Raw genomic sequence first — 20,645 nt, forward strand, 5'->3', positions numbered from 1 at the left:
GCATTTTGGGAGGCTGAAGCAGGAGGATCACCCCAAGTTTGAGGCCAGTCTAAGCTACATAGCCGGGCATGGTGGCACACACCTGTAATCCTAGCACGTGGGAGGCTGAGGCAGGAGGATCACTGTGAGTTCGAGACCAGCCTGGGCTATGGGCTACAAAGTGAGCTCACAGCCAGCCTGAACTGCACAGTGAGACCCTGTCTCAAAAACACAAAAAACAAACAAACAAAAAAACACTGAAAAGCAGTTAAAATGCTACATGTGATTTGGATTTTGCCACAGGACAGGAATGGCTCCCTCTGCTTGCTGATCCCAGAGGTCAGCTGCAGAGTAGCATCTAATGAGGATTTTTCTTTTGTTTGTGTGTGGTGGTGGTTTGTGTGGGGTTTTGTTTCTGTTTTTTTGAGTTTTGAGACAGGGTCTCTCTATATAGTTAAGGCTGGCCAGGCACTGCGCGCTCCTCAAAGCACTGCCCACACCTGACAAGACCAGGTACTCGGCCGTTCCCCTACTGACCCCTGGCTTGCACGTCCTGTCCATCCCAGGAGGGTGGGGACTACTGCCTCTCCTGCTGCTTTCCCAGCTGCCAGCACAGACCTGACACAGGGGAAGGGGATCCCCAGCGAGATACCGAGAAACACCCATATCCACTGGGACACGTCTCAGCAACAGGGACCCTATGTAGAAGGGAACACTGCAGGCCTGAGCACCCTCCATACGATGCCCACTGTCTTGGTCCTGGTCCTGGTCCTGGCCTCCCTCGACTCTCCCAGCGTCCTCTGCACACCACACAGCAAAATTCAAGGTCACAAACACGGCCACGCCACTGCCCTCTCAATCTTTTCAACACAGCCTCAATGCTTTCAAGTCAAAGGCCAGAATTAATAAAGTTATACCCTATTAAACAGGAACACACTTCACCCCGGCTTCCTTCCTGCCCTCTCCTCACAGGCCCCTGCAGAGCCTGGCCCTGGCCGGACATGCACCCCTCACCTCCCTGGCCTCCGCCCGCTCACCTGTTCCCCCACTGTGACACCTGGCACTGCTCTCACTTCCGGAGTTGCCCTACCCCGAGCCCTCACAGAGGCCTCCTCACGCCCCAGACGAGGTTGTTCCTTTGAGGCCACAGAACGCACGCTGCACCTCCCTCTCCCGCTCATCAGATGTGAAAAGCTGGCCGCCACCTTTCTTCATCAGACTGCTGGCTCCAGGGACTGACTGCCACTCGGCAGCTCAAACACAGCGGCCACACCCAGGAGTGCCTGAGGCACCCCTGGTCAAATGACTGGAGTGAGGTGCTCCACAAAGGCACCCCAAAGCTGGGGAGTCGGGCTCCTGCTCCGCCTCCCCGGGGCCTGCCTGCACCCCGCACAGAAGCGTCTCAGCTGTGCTTCCGCTGCCTGTCTGCCGAGAACAAGAGCTCCTCACCCGGATCTGAGCCGCACACAAGCCTCCCTGACCACGCGGCCCGTGGGACATGCAGGAGGGACGCTGCTCAAGACACTGATGGGCCCCCTGCGCCCCGCACCCAGCGCTGAGCGCATCTGAGCCCAGGACACAGACACGTCGATTACCTAAGAGAAAACAGGCAGAAGGACCTCGCCCAAACTACTGACTGGTCCTTCAGCACAGACATGTGGCAGGAGACACTGCACTCCAAGCACTCCCCGGCCTCTCCTCTGCAGGGCCACTGTCCCTGGTACATCTCATTGGACAGGGCCATCAGCACCCCGCTGAGTCCTGAAACTCCCCGCTAGGACTGATGCTCAGTGACCTATCCGTTTCAAGTCAAAGGTACCGCCTCAACCCTAACAAAGGCCACATTTGCACAGACGGAAAGCCGGGGACCCGGTTTTGCCATGTGAATGCGCTGAAGGCAGTTAGCTGGTCACAAACTCTGGAACTGTTGTCCCCAAGTGGGAACAACACAAATGTTCTTCAACCAATGCTTGGCTAAACAAACTCAGCCGTCCACACAGTGGCGAACAGCCTAGCAACCAACAGCAAAGAACCTGAACAACTGGGTGAATCTCAAATGCAGTATCCCCAGGGTGAGAGGCCACAGTCCCACCCCCCAGACACACAAGGGCAACTTACAGCACACCATTTATGCTGCTCTTTTCCTCTATCTGCACTGTGTGATGCTGACAATGACTCTACATGTTGGTCAAGTCACAGAACTGTAGACTACACAGGGGAATTTTCTGGATCCCAACTATACTTTGAAACCTGACTGTAAAACAACTACCACCAGGCATGACGGCACACACTGGAAATGCCAGCATTCAGGAGGCCAAGGCAGGGTAACTGCCGATAGTTGAAGCCAGCCTCAGCTGCACAGTGAGTTCGTCGTCAGCCTGAACTATACAGTGAGCGCTCTGTCTCAAAAACACAAATGGAAAAAGCAAACCTATCTGTTACTGAAGTATGAGCAGTGAAGGACCAAGGCATACACACCTTATTCTCAAACACTCAGGAAAAAGGCAGTGCACACATACACATCTACAGCAAAGCCAGAGCGCCGAATAAAGGAAATGGGACAGAGGACCCCTTGCAGATGAACCTGGGTGGAGGACTTCTTGTTATTCTTGCTGCTTACTTCCAAATAAGCCTCATCACTAAGCCCCAATGGAGGCCAGTTTCCAAACACAGACCAGAAGGCAGAGCCTGGCATGGTGGTACACGCCTGTAATCCCAGCACTCAGGAGGCTGAGGCAGGAGGATCACTGTGAGTTCGAGACCAGCCTGGACTACAAAGTGAGCTCAAGGTCAGCCTGAACCGCATAGCGAGACTCTGTCTCAGAAAGACAAAAAAACTGGGGCTGGGGATTTAGCTCAGTGGCGCCTGGCAAGCGCAAGGTCGTGAGTTCAATTCCCGGTACCGGAAAGAAAAAAATACAAAAAAACAAAAACAAAAAAACCCCAAACAAAAACAAAAGGCAGGAAACTCGCATTTCTCAATGGACAGAAACGGCACCAAGTGGGAAGATAAAACTGAAAGGGACAGGTGGAGAGGGCAGAAAAGCAGACCCCTGTAATCCCAGCACTTAGGGACCCCGGGGTAGGAGGATTGCAAGTTTGACACCAGCCTGGAAAACTTAGTGCAAACTGTCTCAAAATACAAAAACAAAGCCTGAGGATGCTCAGTGTGAAGGCTTTCGGTTCAATCAACACCGCCAAAAAAGAAATAAGGCAGACATTTTGGGAGAGGGTGGCTGGGCCTCGTCCTGAGTGGCACCACAGCTCTGACTACCAACAGGCTGCCAGGAGAGCCCAGGCTTTCCTCGGGTTCAGCGAGGCCTCCTAAGAGGGGTAGTGCGGGTTTTATTCTCTGATCATCCCAGTCCTAGCATGCTTTTTCCTGGTTTGCCAGTCTTTAAACCCACAGACTTTAGACAGGGGACAATGGTGACACCTTAACAGGTATGTGGCCAGGAGCTGAAATATGCCGCTTTGTTTACAGGAGGGCCTCTGGGGTAACGCTGTCCACGGTGGAGGCGGAGGCCACCTGCAGCCAGCAAGTGCTGCAGACAGGCTGATCCAAGTGGAGGCTGGTAAGCAGAAAACACAACTCTCTCTTTTTTTTTTTTGGTACCAGGAATCAAAATCACTTCGCACTTGCCAGGCAAGCGCTGTGCCGCTGAGCTAAATCCCCGGCCCCTAGAAAATACAACTCTCCATGGCTGGGGACGCAGCTTGCCTAGCATGCTTGAGTCCCCAGGTTCAATTTCCAGTGCCAAGAAAAAGAAAATTAAAAAAACTCAATTTTCTTAATTATTCATTGATTGCTAAAATAGTATTCTGAAATGGAGTACTACACTGCCATAAAGAAAGATAAACTTGCTGGGCATGGTGGCGCATGCCTGTAATCCCAGCACTTGGGAGGCTGAGGCAGGAGGATTGCTGCGAGTTCAAGGCCAGCCTGGGCTACAAAGTGAGCTTAAGGCCAGCCTGAACTGCATAGAGAGACCCTGTCTGAAAAAGACAAAAAAAAAAAGAAAGAAAGAAAGATAAGCTTGAGACAATTCTAGCTAAACGCCTATACCTTGAGACCATACTCTTAAGTGAAATAAACTTGACATATGTTTAAATACGGCATTGTTTCTCTGGTGTGAGAAACCGGAAGTGTAAATTAGAATCAGAGTATGAAAGAGATATTGGAAAATGGGAAGAAAATGTTCAAATGAGAAGAGGTACAAGGGAGCGGAGGGGAAAGGAAGGGACAAGAAAAAAATGAAAATAAAGCTTTTGTAAATAAGGAGAAGAGGGGTTGGAATGAGGAAAAAGTTAAGCTGTATTATATGCAAGTACTCACTCCCTACGATGAATGTTACCATTATGTTTATCTAAAATGTACTAATAAAAAAAATACAGCGGAGCAGGGGTTGGCCAGCTAGTGACTATGGGCCAAGTCAAACCCCTACCTGTTTCTTGAAAATAAAGTTTTCTTGGAAAAAAAATGAAATAGTATTCTGGATTAAATAAAAAAATTGATACAAGCGCTGGCTCTGGTGTTGCATGCCTGTAATTCCAACTTTTGGGAGGCTGAGGCAGGAAGACTGCTCTGAGTTCAAGGTCAGCTTGGAAAGGCCAGGTGTGGTGGTGCACACCTGTCATCCCGGCACTCGGGAGGCTGAGATAGGAAGATCGCTGAGTTTGAGGCCAGCCTGGGCAACATAATGAGTTCAAGGCCTGCCTGAACTACATGGCAAGATCTCTTCTCAAAAAACCAAAAGTAGACCCTGCCCCAAAACAAGAACAAAAAAAGGGGGAGAAGGTAAAAAAATTAAAAATAAAAATGTGGACTAAAAATACTAAAACGAACTGAATCACAAGGCTTATTTGTTCCTATTGAAGCAAAACTCTAAACTTCCAGCAGGGGGCAGCAGCCAGTTAGCGATCACCTAGTTCTCCAAATGAGAAAAGGGGCCACCATTACTTGTTCCACGGCATCCTACATGAGAATAACTGAACTCTGGGTATATACTGATTACACAACTCTGGGGTGACAGATTCCACAAAGGAAATGGCAAGAGCAAGCGCTGTTCCCACAGACACCTTGGGAGGTATGGAGGTTCTCTAACTTTTGCTTCTCCAGGCTTCTCCCTGTGGCCCGAGGTCCTGACGGACAGATTCTCGAAGCTAGCTGATGTACTGATGGTCTCAGTCCTTCCTGTCTCAAAAACTAGCCAATCCCCTTCAATCTCTGTGCACTAGGAGGGCAAGCATCACGCGGGTGTCTGTTCCTCCCCCTTTATTCCCTACACGGATCCCTGTGTCAAAAAAGCAACAAGAAGCCCTAATTGCCCCAACAGCTCCCTGAGGAAGTCTCCCTCTCTGAGACCTGAGGAGTCAACACACGCCTCACTCGTGCAGCGCCTTGTCTCTAGACATCACAAGGTGCGTGTGGAGACCCACCAAGCAGCATTCCTCACCTCATGCCCCCAGTGCACTCACTCACAGCCTCACAGCCGCCTGCCCCAGCTGCTGGAGATAAGATACACTTGTGACCCTCTGCACCCCCACCCCCGCCCAGGCCCTACAGGAATGACAGTCGCCTTTCCTGTGAGAGGGCCCAGCCCCAGATCACAGACTGGGAGCTCTGCTCCTGCAGAGGATGGAGGGGCCGCAGCAGCACCAAGGCCGTGGCAGGCGGACGTCCTGGTTCTTGTGAGCGTGACCCTGCGCCCCTACCTTGTCCAGGAGCTCGCGCGTCTCCTCGGTCAGAGGGTCGTGGGAGAACATGCAGTCATCCCCATTGATGCAGTTCCCAGTCGTGTGGTACAACTTACAGGGAAAGTCGCGTGCACAGAGCGTTAAGGCAAAAGCTTCACCCTCGTGGGTGCTACCCGTACAGAACCCAACCTCTTCTGTTCTGGAACTGAGAGTGAAGGCCAGACGCGAAGTGACATGCTCAGGTTGCCCACTCGGTTGGCAGCAGACCCCAGAAGAGGAACGGCCCCAAAGACTCCTATTCCAGAACAATTCTGCCCCACTGAGCTGGCCCTGGGGCTGTGTCCTCAAACTCTCGGTGGAGGGGGATGTTAAGAGATTTGCCCAAGGTCACAGAGCCAGTTGGAAAAAACTAAGGCCGCGCGGAGGCCAGCGCAGAGCACATGCGCTGAGAGGACACATGGCAGACAGGTCCCTGCTCATTCATCTGCAGAGCGGAAGGGCAGGCCCACCCCGGGGCAGAGTGAGGGCGAACGGAGACCCCTGCTTTGCCTGCAGGAGCGGCCGCAGCTGCTGGCAGTAGCAAAGGATATCATGCATGTAGGGGCAGTTCTCGGCGCGGGCGCAGAACCCCGTGATGTAGAACTTGCACAGCTCTCGCTTCTTTGGCAGTTCAATGTCATGGCTAAAATTACAGTGGTCTCCCTGGAAGAGAAGCACAAAAACGGTCAGGTGGCGGTGCCAGGGCACCATCTACGGAGGAAAGCACTGTTGCCCTGCTGGCGCTGAGGGGCTCCGGACAGAACCGAGGCCCCCAGAAGGGCAGCTCAGGAAAGGCAGGTTTCCCACCCCTGACGCCTCTGCCCAGTAGGGCCGCCCCAGCCCCAGCACCTGCCCGTGTCTTCCCCTTGGGCCCCCTCTCCCCCCACCGCCCCCTCCTCCGGGCCATGGCCTCCGTGGCTGCTTTCCAGCTCTCCTCCAGCTCCCTCTCCTTTCCCACCCGCCTTCTCACTACTGCTTCTTTACCGTTTGCTGAGCGGCAGCCAGGGCTCATCACCCCCCGTGCACCTCAGCCCCACGCCCTCCTGCCTAACAGCACCCTCCTCACTTGGTCTGGGCAAGAATGTGCGCAGCTCAAAATACCCCATTTCCCAGCCTCCTCTGCAGACCCTGCCAATGAGACACAGGCGAAAGCTCCTGAAGGGAGAAATTCCTGAATAAAGAGCATTCCTTCACCCATTTTTCTTCCTCCTAGCACTTGGATGTGATGTCTAGAGGCACAGCAGCCACTGTGCAAACACAAGGACCGAAGAAAGCCACGTACTTAAAGACAGCGGGGGGGTAGAAGGAGCCCAGGTACCCAAGTGCCACTAAGCACTGTACCGCCCTGTGCTGCCCGCCCACCCTCAGATTCCTGGCTCTGAGATCACGGCCTACGTGCTAAAGCCAGGGCCCCCCATTTTCAGCAAGCGCAGCCGAACAATCCAAGCACCACACCCCCACACCTTGGTGGGATCACGGCTGTGTTCTCCATCTCTCATAGGAATCACTTCCATCCCTAAAGACGGAAGCTGCTCTCTACCCGCTTCCCCCTATCCTTCAGAACGGCCTCTGGCTTTTCTCTGCTTACACATACAAACTTCTAAAGAAAAAGAACTTGTGACTACAATAGGGAATATGCCAAGTACAACGTATTCGTCTGAAATATTGTGTAACTTCTTCCCTAGACAGATGCATGGGAGCAGCAGTGCCTGAGCCACTTGTGTTTGCTGGACAAACACGGGTGGGACAAACTGGCTCAGCTACACTTGGTTCCCACAGAACTCTGTGGTCACCGGTCCATCTCCTGGCACTGACCTGGTCTTACATCTATGGCCCAACCTGACTCCTACTGGAAAGGTTAATAATTCCCTCCCTACCGCTCAAGTTCAGTAACTTAAGCAGGATACATAACATCTTTGCATAAGCATCAACTCATAAATGTACTGGAGGCCGTACGGATGAGACGAGAAATTTGGCCAAAAAACCCCCTAAAACCAAGATAATCTGCATGTTGTCTTGCTCTTGGTCGTCCTTACTCTGAGAAGTGAACTGAGTCTGTTCCAGGCCCGTCCGGGCACCTCAATACCAACGCATGCCCTGGGACCTCAGACCACCGCACCATCGCGCCCACCTGCCCCCAGTCGGGCTCGCCCCGTGCATTCACTTCCCGGAGGCCACGCGTGCTCTGAGGGTGGCTGCACAGCTCCTTACCCACGTGCACCGCCCTTCCACGAAGTACTTGCAGATGACTTTGCCCTTCTTGTCAGATTGCTGGTGGGGCTTGTCGTGGTCACCTCTCCGGTAGCTGCCCCCGCCACCGTCCTGTACGGAACACAGCGTGGTGTCAGGGGACACAGAGAAAGGGGGGGAGATAGGTTCTGGCTGGGTGAGTAACCGACGGCAAAAGGGAATGAGCATGTGCAAGGGCACGGACACTCCAGGGCTGTGGGCGGGCTGGGCCTGAGCGCTGAGTATGGGGCACAGGAAAGGCGCTGGCACCCGGAGCTGTGGGGGATGGAGATCCTGATTCCACACACCTGACAGGAACACCCACCCCTGGAGGACGGGCCACAGCCTTGTTGTGAGGCCCTCCCAGGCTAATCGACTGAGTTGCTAGAAGCTTCCAAAGCACAGACTCACTGAGAAGGCTGCAAGCTGCTAACCAGTGGGCCCGTAAACACAGAGGGCTCCGCTAGCAGAGCGACCTCGAGAGATGATCCACACCCGGCAGCCCCCGGGGAAGGGCTCATGGGAGCAGGGTGACAGGACAAACCTCACAGAATGACTCATTAAAGAAAAAAAACTCCAGTAATTCCCAGAGGGTGCCCTGGCCAGAACCATCAGATCAGAATGAGGAGGCACTCACGCCCATGTCATCATCGTAGAAGTCTTCGTCATCGTTCATTCCGCCCTTGTTCATCCCGCCTCGGCTGCCACCTCGGCCGCGGCCCCGGCCCATCCCTTTCCCTCGGCCCCGGGAACCCCGGCCCCGGCCTCGACTTAACCCTGCAGAGGACAGAGAGGGCGCCGCTGTTAGCCTGCAGGCCCTTCCTGGGTCCTGCACCCCCCAGGCCACCTCCAGGGCCCCTGCCCACCTCGGCCTCGGCCGTCCTTGGACCGGCGGTACTGGTTCAGCTCCTTGGAGTACTCATCGTAGTCGTCATCCCCCATTGGCTCCTCGCTTTCTCCATACTGGAATTCCAGAGAGAAGTGCAGGACAGGAAGCGTGAGGAAGGACACAAGGGACACTGCCCACAACCGCGCTCTGCCCTCCAGGAGGCAGCGCACCAACCCTAGGGACTGGACGTGCCGCCTGAATGACGGGCCCTGGCAGAGCCAGCCCAGCAGTGCTGCACACAGCGGCCACCTTGTCGGGCGCTGGCACGGAAGGGAGGGGAGATGAGCACCTGTACGCGTCCTCCTCGGGGGAGGAGGTACACAGGTGCAACTAGAAATGCATAAAACAATTCCAAAAGATATTCAGGAACCTGTCTCTAAGGACAGGATTTTTTCGCAGCCCACCATTAGATGCCTTTTCTATCTCACTCCATGGGAAGAGTTCCGCTATCCCGGAGTAAACACGCTAGGCACAGGGACCTGCCGTCCGAGGCCTCCTTTCCCTCAGCGCGGCCCGTGTCCCCTTACAGCCTCCTCCCACAGTGCCTGCAGCCCAGACTGCACCCCTGCTGCACTCCCCTCTCCCCGGGGCTGCAGGAAGCTCACCTCCATCTCCTCCTCATAGAAGTCCTCCTCGTCCTCCGGGTGCTCTCCTCCCAAGGAGCCTCGGCCCCGGCCCCGGCCGCCCCGGCCCATGCCTCGGCCTCGAGATCCTCCACGACTTCCTCGGCCTCTGTATCCTCTGCCCCGGCCTCGGCTGCCTGCGTGGGGATTTACAGCGAGCCTTGGGGGGGTGGTCTCTTTCTTGCTGGAGGGGCCACCCCCACCCCTGCCCTCCTGAAGCCTGACCCTGCACCTCAGCGTTCTGGACAGAAGAATACTACAGCCCTTGTGCCTGCTTGAAGGTGCCTGTCCCTTTAGAGCTGCAGGGCCCAACAGCAGCCACCAGCCACACACCTCATCAGCACTTGGCACATGGCTGCTCCACCCTGAGAGATGTGAGTACGAGACACACACCGATTTCAAAGACTTATCCAAAAAGAGAATAGAAATCATTGCACTTGTCTATTTTGATTTCACGTTGAAATAAGATTTGGAATAGATCAGTTACTGAAATCGGGTATTAAAGTTTGTTTAATCTGTTTCCTCTCACTTTGTCAGCGTGGTTCTGCAACACGTAACATGACACGGCGGTGGCACCACCTGACAGCACTGCTCTAGGGTCTCCCCCAAACACAGGGCCTGTCAAAGGACACGTCCAAAGAAAGACAAACGCATGGCCACTAGCAACAGGCAAGGGTCACAAGTCTGAAAAACACTATCAATTAGAAAACCTGCGGCCAGGGATATAGCTCAGTGGCACAGCGCCTGCCTGGCAAGCATGAGGTTGTGAGTTCAATTCCCATTACTAAAAAAAATAAAATAAAATAAAATAAAATAAAATAGTAAAATAAAATAAAATAAAATAAAATAAAATGAAATAAAAGAGAAAATTCTTGCTGGGCCTTGTGACCCATGTGCCTCTGGAGGCTGAGGTAGGAGTATCACAGAGTTTGAGGACAATCTAAACTATACTGGGCGACCCTGTATGAAAAAAACAAACAAAAAAGTATGCCAGGTGTGGTGGTGCATGCCTATAATCCCAGCACCCAAGAGGCTGAGGAAGGAGGATGGCTGCGAGTTCTAGGCCAGCCTGGGCTCTACAGTGAGTCCAAGGCCAGCCTAAAGTACACAGTGAGGCCTTGTCTCAAAAAAAGGAAAAGAAAAAAAGATTTCAAAAGGCCCCCTGGGCCAGGCTGTCCGGAAGGAGACAGTTCCAAGGCTCCAGGCTGGGGTGCTGTCTGGTGCTCACCCGCCCCCACCACCCATCCTTCCAAGACTGCAGGCCAGGGGTTCAAGGTTTAGAGGTGTGGCAGAGGCCTGGGCTGCAGCCACACCTGGTCAGATGGTGAGCGCCAGGGATGAGGAAGGGAGTGGGCAGCTGGTATCCTAGCACAGAGGAGAGAGAAGCTGTCCCTTCTCTCTCCGCACAGCTCACCAGGAAGTGAACTTTAAAAATCACGCTTCAGCCAGCATGGCCTTTCCCCTGCCTCCTACCAGCCTGGCGCCATCCCAACCTCAGCCTGGCCAGGGATCTTCCTCCTAACACCCTCGGGCGGCTCCCCTCCGCCCTTCACACGCTTCCCCCTCCTAATGGCCGCCTTGTCTCCTCCCAGACCTGAGCCTATGGAGGGCTGGGTTCCAGGGTCTGCCCGGCTCCGGCCCTGGAGGAGACGCTGCTGGGCCAGCTCACCTCGGCCTCGGCTGCTGCCCTCCTTGGAGCGGCGGTACTGGTTCAGCTCTTTGGTGAAGTCGTCATAGTCATCCTTGCCCATGTCCTCTTCCTCGTCCCCCTCGTACTCTCCGTACTGTTCGTTCTCGTAGTCTTCGTACATGCTGTAGCCCTTGCTGTCCATCTTGGAGTAGGACTTCTTGGGTAGGGATGTGGTGTGTGAGGGCGGGTACTGCTGGTGGGACTGAGTCCCAGAGAGAGGGGAGACGTGAGTTGGCCTCATGGCTGGGGGTCATGGGCCACCCATGTCCCCACAGTTCCCCCAAGAGACTCTGGGGCCTGGTGCTCCCCTGTAAGGCTGGGGTAGCAAGGTGTCGGCCGTTCAGAAAGGGCAGCCGCGCAAAGAAAGCAGAAACACAGGTCCTGTAATCCCCGGTAAGCCAAGGACAAGAGAAGAGGCACGCCCCAGGGATGCAGGGCAACCACATGGAGGGCGGGGGACGTCGGCAGGAAGCACGCTGCACCCAAAATCACTCTAGAGCCCCAGAGTTCAGTTACTGCCCTGCTTGGCAATCACACTTGGGAGCAGTTTTGGATGATGCTTTCCAAGGTGGGCCAGCGCCAAGTGGTGCTGGATAAGAGGAAAACACGCATACACAGAAGGAACAAGACATCCTTCAGTGAGAAAACAGACAGGTCTGGGGATGTGGCTCAGGAGTACAGCATTTGCCTAGCACGTGCAAAGACCTGGGTTCAATTCTTGGATGGACACACACACACACACACACACACACACACGGACACGGACACACACGGACACGGACACACACGAAGTGAATGGAAGACTAACTGTTATGCATTCAGACAACACAGCAATGAAAAAACATGGACAAACCCTAAGGGCATGTTGCTAAGGCAGGGTGCCATGGTATATGCTTGCAGTCCCAGCTACTGGGAAGGCTGAGGCAGGAGAATCACTTGAGCCTATGGGTTCAAGGGAAAGAAGCCAGTTCCAAAATACTACAGACTGTGTGGTTCCAACTAAGAAATTCCAGAAAAGCCAAAATTATGGCGATAGTAAAAGATTGGGAGTTGACAGCGGGAAGAAGGTAAGGGTGAACAGGAAGAGCACAGGCAGAAACTACTGTGTGATACTGCAACAAAACCCAGAACTGCAACCTAAGTGACAGCCACCAATGAACACTACTGTATCAGCACGGAGTTCCCCATTGTAACTCTGAATCATGCTAGTACAAGTGTTAATTACAGGGGAAACCGTGGCGTCAGATGGGATAAGGAGACTGTACTATCTGTCCAGTTTCCTATGTACCTAAAACTACTCTAAAAAAAAGAAGTTCATTAACTTTTTTGTTGTTGTTGTTGTCTTTTTGAGACAGGGTCTCACTGTGCAGTTCAGGCTGTTCGCCACACCAGCTCACTTTGTACCCCAGGCTGGTCTCAAACTAGCAACAATCCTCCTGACTTAGCCTCCTGAGTGCTGGGACTGCAGGCGTGCACCACCAGGCCCAGCTCAAAGTATATTAATTTAATTTAATTTTTTTTTGGTTTCGATTTTTTTTTGGGGGGGGGCTGCGGAGGTTGGGTACCAGAACTTAACTCAGCATGTTGCACTTACCAGGCAGGTGCTGTGCCCCTGAGCTATATCCCCAGCCCTATTAATTTTAAAATATCCAATTATAGAAAAATTCAAAATACAGACATCCAGACACACACACACACACACATACACACACACACACACACACAGTACTTTCACAGACTGCAAACCACCTTAAGCTCTCATTCACCATCACAGCAAGCCACACCCTCCACTCCCATGCTTCCTCAGGTTCTAGGCCTGAGCCTTAACAGTACATCAGTCTCAACTACAACATTTGACACAAGCCGGGCGCGGTGGTGCATGCCTGTAATCCCAGCACGTGGGAGGCTGAGGCAGGAGGATCGTTGCAAGTTCGAGACCAGCCTGGGCTACAAAGTGAGCTCACAGCCAGCCTGAACTGCACAGAGAGACCCTGTCTCAAAAAGACAAAAAAAAAGAACATTTGACACAAATCATCCCTTATGACAGATATCACTGAATGACAGGGCAATACCGTCCCTCCAGCTTGAAAAATAGCCATCAACTTTTCTTACCACAATCTAAAATTCCAAGTGTATTTTTATTTTGGGGTTTTTTGTTTGTTTGGGTTTTCTGTTTTTTTGTCTTTTTGAGATAGGATCTCGCTATGCAGTTCAGGCTGGTCTTGAACTCACTTTGTAGCCTACCCTGGCCTCAAATTTGCAACGATTCTCCTGCCTCAGCCTCTCAAATGCTGGGATTACAAGTGTGTGCCACCATGCCCGGCTCTTGCTTTGTTTTTTGAGACAGGGTCTCTCTAGGTAGTTCCAGCTGGCCTTCAACTCCCTATGTAACCCAGACTGCTCTCAAACTTGTGGTGATCCTCTTGCCTCAGCCTCCCAAGTGCTGGGACACAGCTGCCCACCACCGTATCTGGCTAGTGATTTCTTCTTTATGGGTTTTTCTAGGGTAAAAAAATGTACACAAACAAAAAATAATGTAAAAGTAGGAGATGTAATGGAGTACTTGACCTCTGACTATAAAACCTTTAAGGAAAATAAAACCTTTAAGATAATTTATGCCCCTGACTACTTCCTTCTCTTGCCATAAAAGCCACCTTTGGATAGCAGAACACATTCAGCTGTGACCCGGGCCAGTGAGACATACTGAGTCCTGCCAAGGCTTCAGGGTAGGCCTGGCCTGAGAAGGCTCAAGAGCAAGATCTGTCGCTGGGTCCAAGTCCTAGCTCCTCCACTTCAGAGCTGGTGACCCTGTTTGAGATTTTCTAAATCCCAGTTTCCTCACCTATGAAACGGATGAAAAGAACACCTAATATTGTAGGGTTCAAATCCATGTAAAGCTCATGCAAGAAAGCCCAAATGTATAAAGAATTCAGTAAACACAGGCCCTGTAGCACTCCTGGCCCCTAGCCCTTGGCCCCCAGGGTCCCAGGCAGTCACTCACCGGGGCGTACGGGGGGCTGTACTCCCGGTACTTGCGGTGCCCCTTCTCGTTGGGGCTGAAATCTGACTCATCTGAGAAGTCTGAGAAGTCGTCGCTGGAAGAAGCATGGCGCTGCAGGGACAGGGGAGGTGGGTTAGTGACTGCTGCAGGCCGCTACCCTGCAATCAGCCCCAGGACGAGCAATGCTGGACTATGCCCAAGGGCACTGTGCTCCACCTGCATCGCCTCACCTGGGGGCACTCAGTAGCAGTGGAGCATAAGCTGCCAGCTCATTAAGAAAGTCTTTACCCACACAGGGGCAGGTAGGCCAGCGAGAAGAGTGCCCTCCGGGGGAACAGAGCAGGCCCCATGCCAGCAGTGCAGCAACGCCAACCTTCCTGGACCTACTTTGTGCTTGGATTTCCTCCTCTTCTTCGACCTCCTCTTCTCCTTTTCCCGCTCTTTCTTCCGTTTCCGCTTCAGCCTCCTGTGAGACTTCTCCTCGTCCGAGTCACTATGGTGTTTTTCCCCCTTTTCCTTCCGGCTTCTCTCTTGCCCTCCTGGGGTGTCTTGGGTCTCCTCCGCCCCATCGTCTTCCAGTTCACCTTCCTCCAACTCACCATCTTCCCTAAAAGCAACCCCAGAGTCAGCGTGAAGCGGGGGAGTCAACAGGAGAACCCAAGAGGCTCAGGGCTGGGGAAGCCCATAGGAGCAGAGGCAAGCGCTGTGACCTCCGGGGCAGGCTGGGGGAGGACGTGAGGACCAGCTCTCATCCCACGCTGAAAGCACTGTGCCTGTGAGTATAACTGGCTGGACAGGTGGAGGCAGAAAAAGCCAATGAAACGGAAAAGCACCGCTGCTACAGGCCGGGGCTGGAGTTTAGCTCAGTGACAGAGCATTGCCCTAGCATACAAAAGGCTGTGAGCTCAAGTCCCAGAACCATGAAAAACAAAAAAATACAGGGACACTCCCAGCAAGGTTGTGGACAAACCCAAGCTAGGATTTCCCCAAATGTCCCTTGGGACCAGCGCAGGTTCTGTGGTCACGAGTGCAGGAAAGGTGAGCCCCACTTGGGGCTGGCCAGGGGCCTCGGAGAACCTCAATGTGAAAATCCACTTGACCACAGAAGTGCCTGGCCCACGGAAGCACACTTGCAACCCCTCCTGCAACACAGTGACCTGGCAGCTGGAGGCTGTGGCCCCGGAAACACTCAGCTAGGGGAGAGATGGTGGCCACGGACAGTGGTGGGGAGCCCTGGGTCTGCACCAGGTGTGACCTGCAGCTCCCCGTGCTCCCCAGAGACAGGCCTGGGGTACTGAAGGTCTCCACAGTGGCCCCCTAACAACCACTGGTAAAGACGATCTTGGCCCTTGGCTTCTGGGTCTGATCTACCCATCACTGAGCAGGGGATAGGGACACAGATGGAGAGGGGTGCTGGGCAACTAGAGGAGGGGGAACTCTCCCAGGCCAAGGCCAAGCCACTTCTAAGGTCCTCGCTTGATGGCTGATGCTATTTTTCCCCTTCCCCTCTCTAACTTGATTCACCTCCACGGCTCCCTTGTGGCTCCTGTTCTCCCCGCCACCTCTCCCCTGTCGCTCGGTGCCCAACACTGTAAAAAGTTAAAGCGCTCTCCAAACACGACAGACTGCCAGCAGCACGCTGGGGGGGCGGGGGGCGGTGAGGAAGTGGTCAGGGAGGACAGCAGATAGGAAAGGAATCCAGTGTTCAAGCCAAACCCACAGACACGGTTTCACAAGTGCAAAAGGTGGTAGAGGAAAAAAAAATAATAATTTCAAAAGTTCCTCATGAATGACTACAGCAAGTTTTGTGTGTGAGCATAAAAAAAATCCCATTCATCTCAGTTAACTAGGACACAAAAAGAGATGAAGATAACTTCACGAGTAATGAAGCTGGGCACGGGGGTGCATGCCTGTAATCCCAGCTACAAAGAGGACGGAGGTAGGAAAATTGCAAATTCAAAGCCAACCTAGCAATTTAGTAAGACTCTGTCTCAAAAAGGAGAGGGTGTAGCTCACTTGCACAACAACTGCCCAGTACATATGAGGCTCTGGGTTCAGTCCTCATTACCTTCCCCAAAAAACTAACAAAACAAGCCCCAAACAGAGAGGCCTCCGGACCAGAACAGCTAGGCAGGAGCCCCAAAAGGTCTAGGGGCTTTGTGGGGAGAAACAAACCACCACCTCCTGAGGACCTCCACAGCCCTTTCACTAACATCACTCCTTTGTCCATCCTGGGATTCTGCCCCAAAACAAGGAGCTCCTGGAGAGGAGCTTTTCTATTAATCTTCTGCCCAGTTCAAATGGGAAGGGTCTGACTTAAACCCCAAATGGCCCAGCCTCACGGATCCCAGAGACACAGGTCCAGGGCAGCTCTGGAAACAGAATTCAGGACACGAAACTCTTTCTGTCATTTCAAAGGAAAGGACAGGGGAGGTAACAATGTGCTCCTCCTGTTGTTTCTTCCCAACCTGCCAGGCTGTCTGGGAGCCCTCAGGGAGACACCCAGCAACCTCTGGACAGGAGGGGTGGCATTCCTGACAAGTGAAGCACCTTCCAGCTAAGCAGGTGCCACAAAACCAGCAGGATGGCCTCACCCACTCTAAGAGCACCACCTGACTGGGGAAACTGCTTTGTTCCCCAGGGAAAGGCTGTTACTCGGTGACACACACGGCAAACTTCCTGTTGTGTAGTCACTGGAGGTGGTGACTGCCGCAGAGGGGACTGAATGTGCCCATGGGAATACTGTGGGCGGGCCAGGACCACGCCCCAGAGAAACTCAGGGGCACAAACACAAGGAGAGGCAGATAGGGCCCAGCCCCAGCCCGGAGAGGTAACAGGCTGGAACCCATAAAGAAAAAATGACCAGAGCACAGCGTTCCACACGGTACTCTGAATGGGCAAGGCTGAGGAGGTGGCCGCCTCCTCCTCCTCCTGAACAGTGATAAACACTGTTCAGGCCACAAACATTTTTGAGTCCCTGCACAGTACCAGCTACCGAACTACCTGCCTTTTGCATTTTTCTTATAGAAAACTGATACAAGTGATGAGAAACTCAGTTCACAAGGCAGCCTCCATGACACAGAGGGTGGGGTGAGCCAGAGCTGGCAGGCAGCCCCAGGGTGCGCCCCGCCAGGCACAGCACTTGTCCAGGGTCCTCAGAGGCCCCCACACAGTCCCCCGGCCATACTGGGCCCTGAAAACATGCCGCTGTGCTAACCTAACACGCAGGGACGTTAGGGCACTACAGCAAAGGACCACCACGGAACTCAAGAGCTTTAACCCTCATCCAGAATGATTCAAAAGCAGCCTCTTTTTTCTCAAGGATGTTTACCAAGGTGGGCAAGTACAGCATTCAGACCCTCCTGCAGGCTTCAGCCAAAGATGGATTCTCCACGCTACTTCCACCAACACCCCCAGGCACGTCTGGGCTCAGGGAGGTTCACCCGCACAACTTTCTACCCAGTGGGCACTGAAAACTCAGAACTGTCTTTACCTACAGTGCAGCTGACACATGGGAATTCTACAAAGATCACTGAGGATTCATGGAGGACCGAGCTGGTGACACTGGCTGGCTGGGCATTGCCAGTGCTAGGGCTCAAGCCAACTCTGCTGCGGGTCACAGGGGCCATGCCATGCCAGCTAAAAGGCCTGCAAGAATATTAGGTCTAACTATTTCCTTCAGACTCTGTTCAACAGAAAGAAAAAGAAAGAGAGGAAATCAAGCCCACTGGGAGAGCGGGTAGAAATCCTGAGGGCCATTCACACGACTGCACAAAGGCAGTCTCCACAAAACGGCAACCAGGTTTAAGCGGTGCCACTTAACAGGCTGCCAGCAAAATCCATGTCAGAGTGGGATTAAATACCGAGGGAGCACGCTTAATAGACTGTGACATAATCCCCCAAGAAAAGTGGGGGAAGCCCCACTGCGCTAATCATTTCAATCTAGACCTGCCAAATCCTCTTGAGACCAGCTTGCGGGAGCAAACCCTGCAGGGCCGGCTTGTGTGGAGGCCGCTTTATTCCCGGAGCCTACACCGGCAGTGCCTGGCCATGGCTGCAGCCGAGGCGGCCGCCAGAGCCAGGAGCGTCGGGAGACCATCCACACTGTGAGACACCTTGGAAAGGCCCCCAGGAGGAAATGGGAAGAAGCCAACCCCTGCCCAGAGGCAGCTCTCTGTCCTGAACCTCCAGGACAAAGCTTCCTGAGCTTCCAAGTTTCCATTTTCAGAGCTGGCAGACCTCGTCTTGGGTCAAAAAATAGATCTGGACTCCTGCCCTAAGTAATACCTGCCGGGCCAACTCCACAGGGCACAGAAGCGTGTGGAGTTAATCACATACCATGGGCTCGGCAAAAACAGCACTGCACTTGGAGAAGAGACCTGCTATGCTAAGTCACCTCCTGCAGACCAAGTAACTCAACCAGCTCTGCCTTCTCTCTAGCAAGCACTCTTGCTCTATAACCTGAGCCTTGGTGCTCTCATCTTTGGAACGGGTAACGTTAGTACCTATCTCAAGGGGCATTAGGGTCAAACGAGACAATATGGATGAAGCATCTGACATGGGAGGTAAGGACACAGTGAGAAGCAGACAAGCAGAAGCTACAGATTTGAAGAACCAGCCAGCAGGAGCGCACCTGAACACAGACAACCCTAGACTGGCTGATGGTGAAGCACATTCTCTATAGGGAAGGGAGACACTGCCGACTGCCGCCATCCCCTCCCAACCAAACCAGCTGGAAAAACCGATGAAATCAGAGCTGGGCGTGGTGGTGCACGCCTGTAATCCCAGCACTCTGGGAGGCTGAGGCAGGAGGATCACTGCAAGTTCCAGGCCAGGCTGGATTACAAAGTGAGTTCAAGGCCAGCCTGAACTGCACACTGCACTTTGTCTCAAAAAGACAAAAAAAAAAAAAAACAAAACAAAAAAACCTGACGAAATCAGCATCTCCCCTTCCTCAGCTCTCACCTATGCTATGCTAGAAAGCAACCAGGTGGGAGACAGGGAGAGGCAAGACCCAGGAGGAAGGGACAAAAAGCCCCTGGGAGAACAAACCCTGCAGCATAGCAACTGCCTAGACAAGAGAGCTGGAGAGCAGGGCGTGGTGGCGTACGCCTGACATCCCAGCACTCCGCTGATATCCCAGCACTTGAGAGCTTGAGGCAGGAGAATCACTACAAGTTTGACGCCAGCCTGGGCTATATGGTGAGTTCAAGGGCAGGCTGCACTACAAAATAAGCAGCTGTCTCAAAAAGTAAAAAAATAAAGAGTTGGACAAAGTTGAAAGGGGCCGGGGGCTTATGGCTCCACCTGGTTTATGAGAGAAAAGAGGCAAAACACAAAAAGACGGAAACTCATGGGAACAGTGGCTGTTACCTGCAGCTCATGCGGCAGCTAGGTTAATGTGAAGGTCAGGGTTATGATCAGTAACTGCTCAGCCTCTCAACAGACTGCCGGGGTAGGCTCTGAGTGACCCACTAACTAGGGATAAAATTACAAAAATTACAAGAAGGCTCAGCCTCTTCAAATGTTTAACCCCTGGCTTAAGCACAGAAATCCAAGATCTAGGGCTATCTCTGCTGGACGCAGAGGTGAAGGCTCAGGTTTTCCTTCACTTTTAGAATATCAGATCAGGCTGCACACCTAAGAAAAGGCCCCCAGGACCTTCCCTTGAATTAGTAAGTGTAGAGCAGCCACAGGGGAACCTCACTGAGGCTTTTCAGAGCCAGGAAATCCTTGAGCTAAATCTCTGGGCTCTGGACGTGTTTTTCAGTGTCCTTACTACCCAGTTCATCGACCAGAAATTGAGGGCAACAGAGCTGTGTGTCTCCCTTCACCTCAGCATTCTCCTATGTGGTCACAACCCACTCTGTGATGTCACCCCTTTCCATGGTAACATGCTAGCATCACAGCAACCAGCTGAGCAGCAGCCACAGGCGAACCATGGGAAAGGAGAATCCCCACTACTAGCACCAGGCATTTCACTTCTGTACAAGCAAGATGGCGCGCCACACGGGCGTCTGAACCTGACCCACCTCCTGGCAGCTGCAACAAGGGACGCTGGAGCATTCGGAACCTAGACTGGGTAACTGAGACATTAACTACTTATTTTAATTTTGTTAGGAAAGATGGGAGAGTTTTCTTGCCATATAAAAAATAAATCCTGCCAGACAGAGTGATGCTTACCTGTAATTCCAGCACTCTGGGAAGCTGAGGCAGGAAGATCGAAAGTTTGAGCCCAGCCTAAGTAACATAGCTACACCCTTTCTCAAGTAAAAAAAAAAAAAAATATTAAATGGTCTGTGGATGCAGCTCAGTGTGGAGATCATGGGTTCATCCCTCAGATTGGCAGGGCGAGGTGGCGCATGCCTGTAATCCCAGCACTTGGGAGGCTAAGGCAGGAGGATCATTGCGAGTTCGAAGCCTGCCTGGGCTACAAAGTGAGTTCAAGGCCAGCCTGACCTACATAGTGAAACCCTGTCTCAAGAAGGAAAAAAAAAA

General features: G+C 53.0%; 1 protein-coding gene and 1 long non-coding RNA gene across 2 annotated transcripts in view; one reads left to right on the forward strand and one right to left on the reverse strand.

The window, feature by feature from the left end:
• Nucleotides 1–20,645, reverse strand: part of Zc3h4 (zinc finger CCCH-type containing 4) — a gene marked incomplete in the record, with an annotated part of 40,070 nt that overhangs the window by 7,246 nt on the left and 12,179 nt on the right. Inside the window, 9 exon segments of the mRNA XM_013509569.1 lie at nucleotides 5,695–5,804; nucleotides 6,267–6,378; nucleotides 7,927–8,037; nucleotides 8,582–8,721; nucleotides 8,811–8,907; nucleotides 9,439–9,593; nucleotides 11,126–11,348; nucleotides 14,148–14,258; nucleotides 14,535–14,754. Coding sequence (XP_013365023.1) covers nucleotides 5,695–5,804; nucleotides 6,267–6,378; nucleotides 7,927–8,037; nucleotides 8,582–8,721; nucleotides 8,811–8,907; nucleotides 9,439–9,593; nucleotides 11,126–11,348; nucleotides 14,148–14,258; nucleotides 14,535–14,754 — 1,279 coding nt within the window.
• Nucleotides 19,528–20,645, forward strand: part of LOC102004211 — an 8,924-nt gene continuing 7,806 nt past the window's right edge. The window contains exon 1 of the long non-coding RNA XR_265063.1: nucleotides 19,528–20,229. This is a non-coding gene — a long non-coding RNA (uncharacterized LOC102004211). The remainder of the gene's footprint in view (nucleotides 20,230–20,645) is intronic.

The sequence above is a fragment of the Chinchilla lanigera genome, unplaced genomic scaffold, assembly GCF_000276665.1.
Source record: "Chinchilla lanigera isolate Chin_1 unplaced genomic scaffold, ChiLan1.0 scaffold00173, whole genome shotgun sequence".
NCBI classification, from domain to species: domain Eukaryota; kingdom Metazoa; phylum Chordata; class Mammalia; order Rodentia; family Chinchillidae; genus Chinchilla; species Chinchilla lanigera.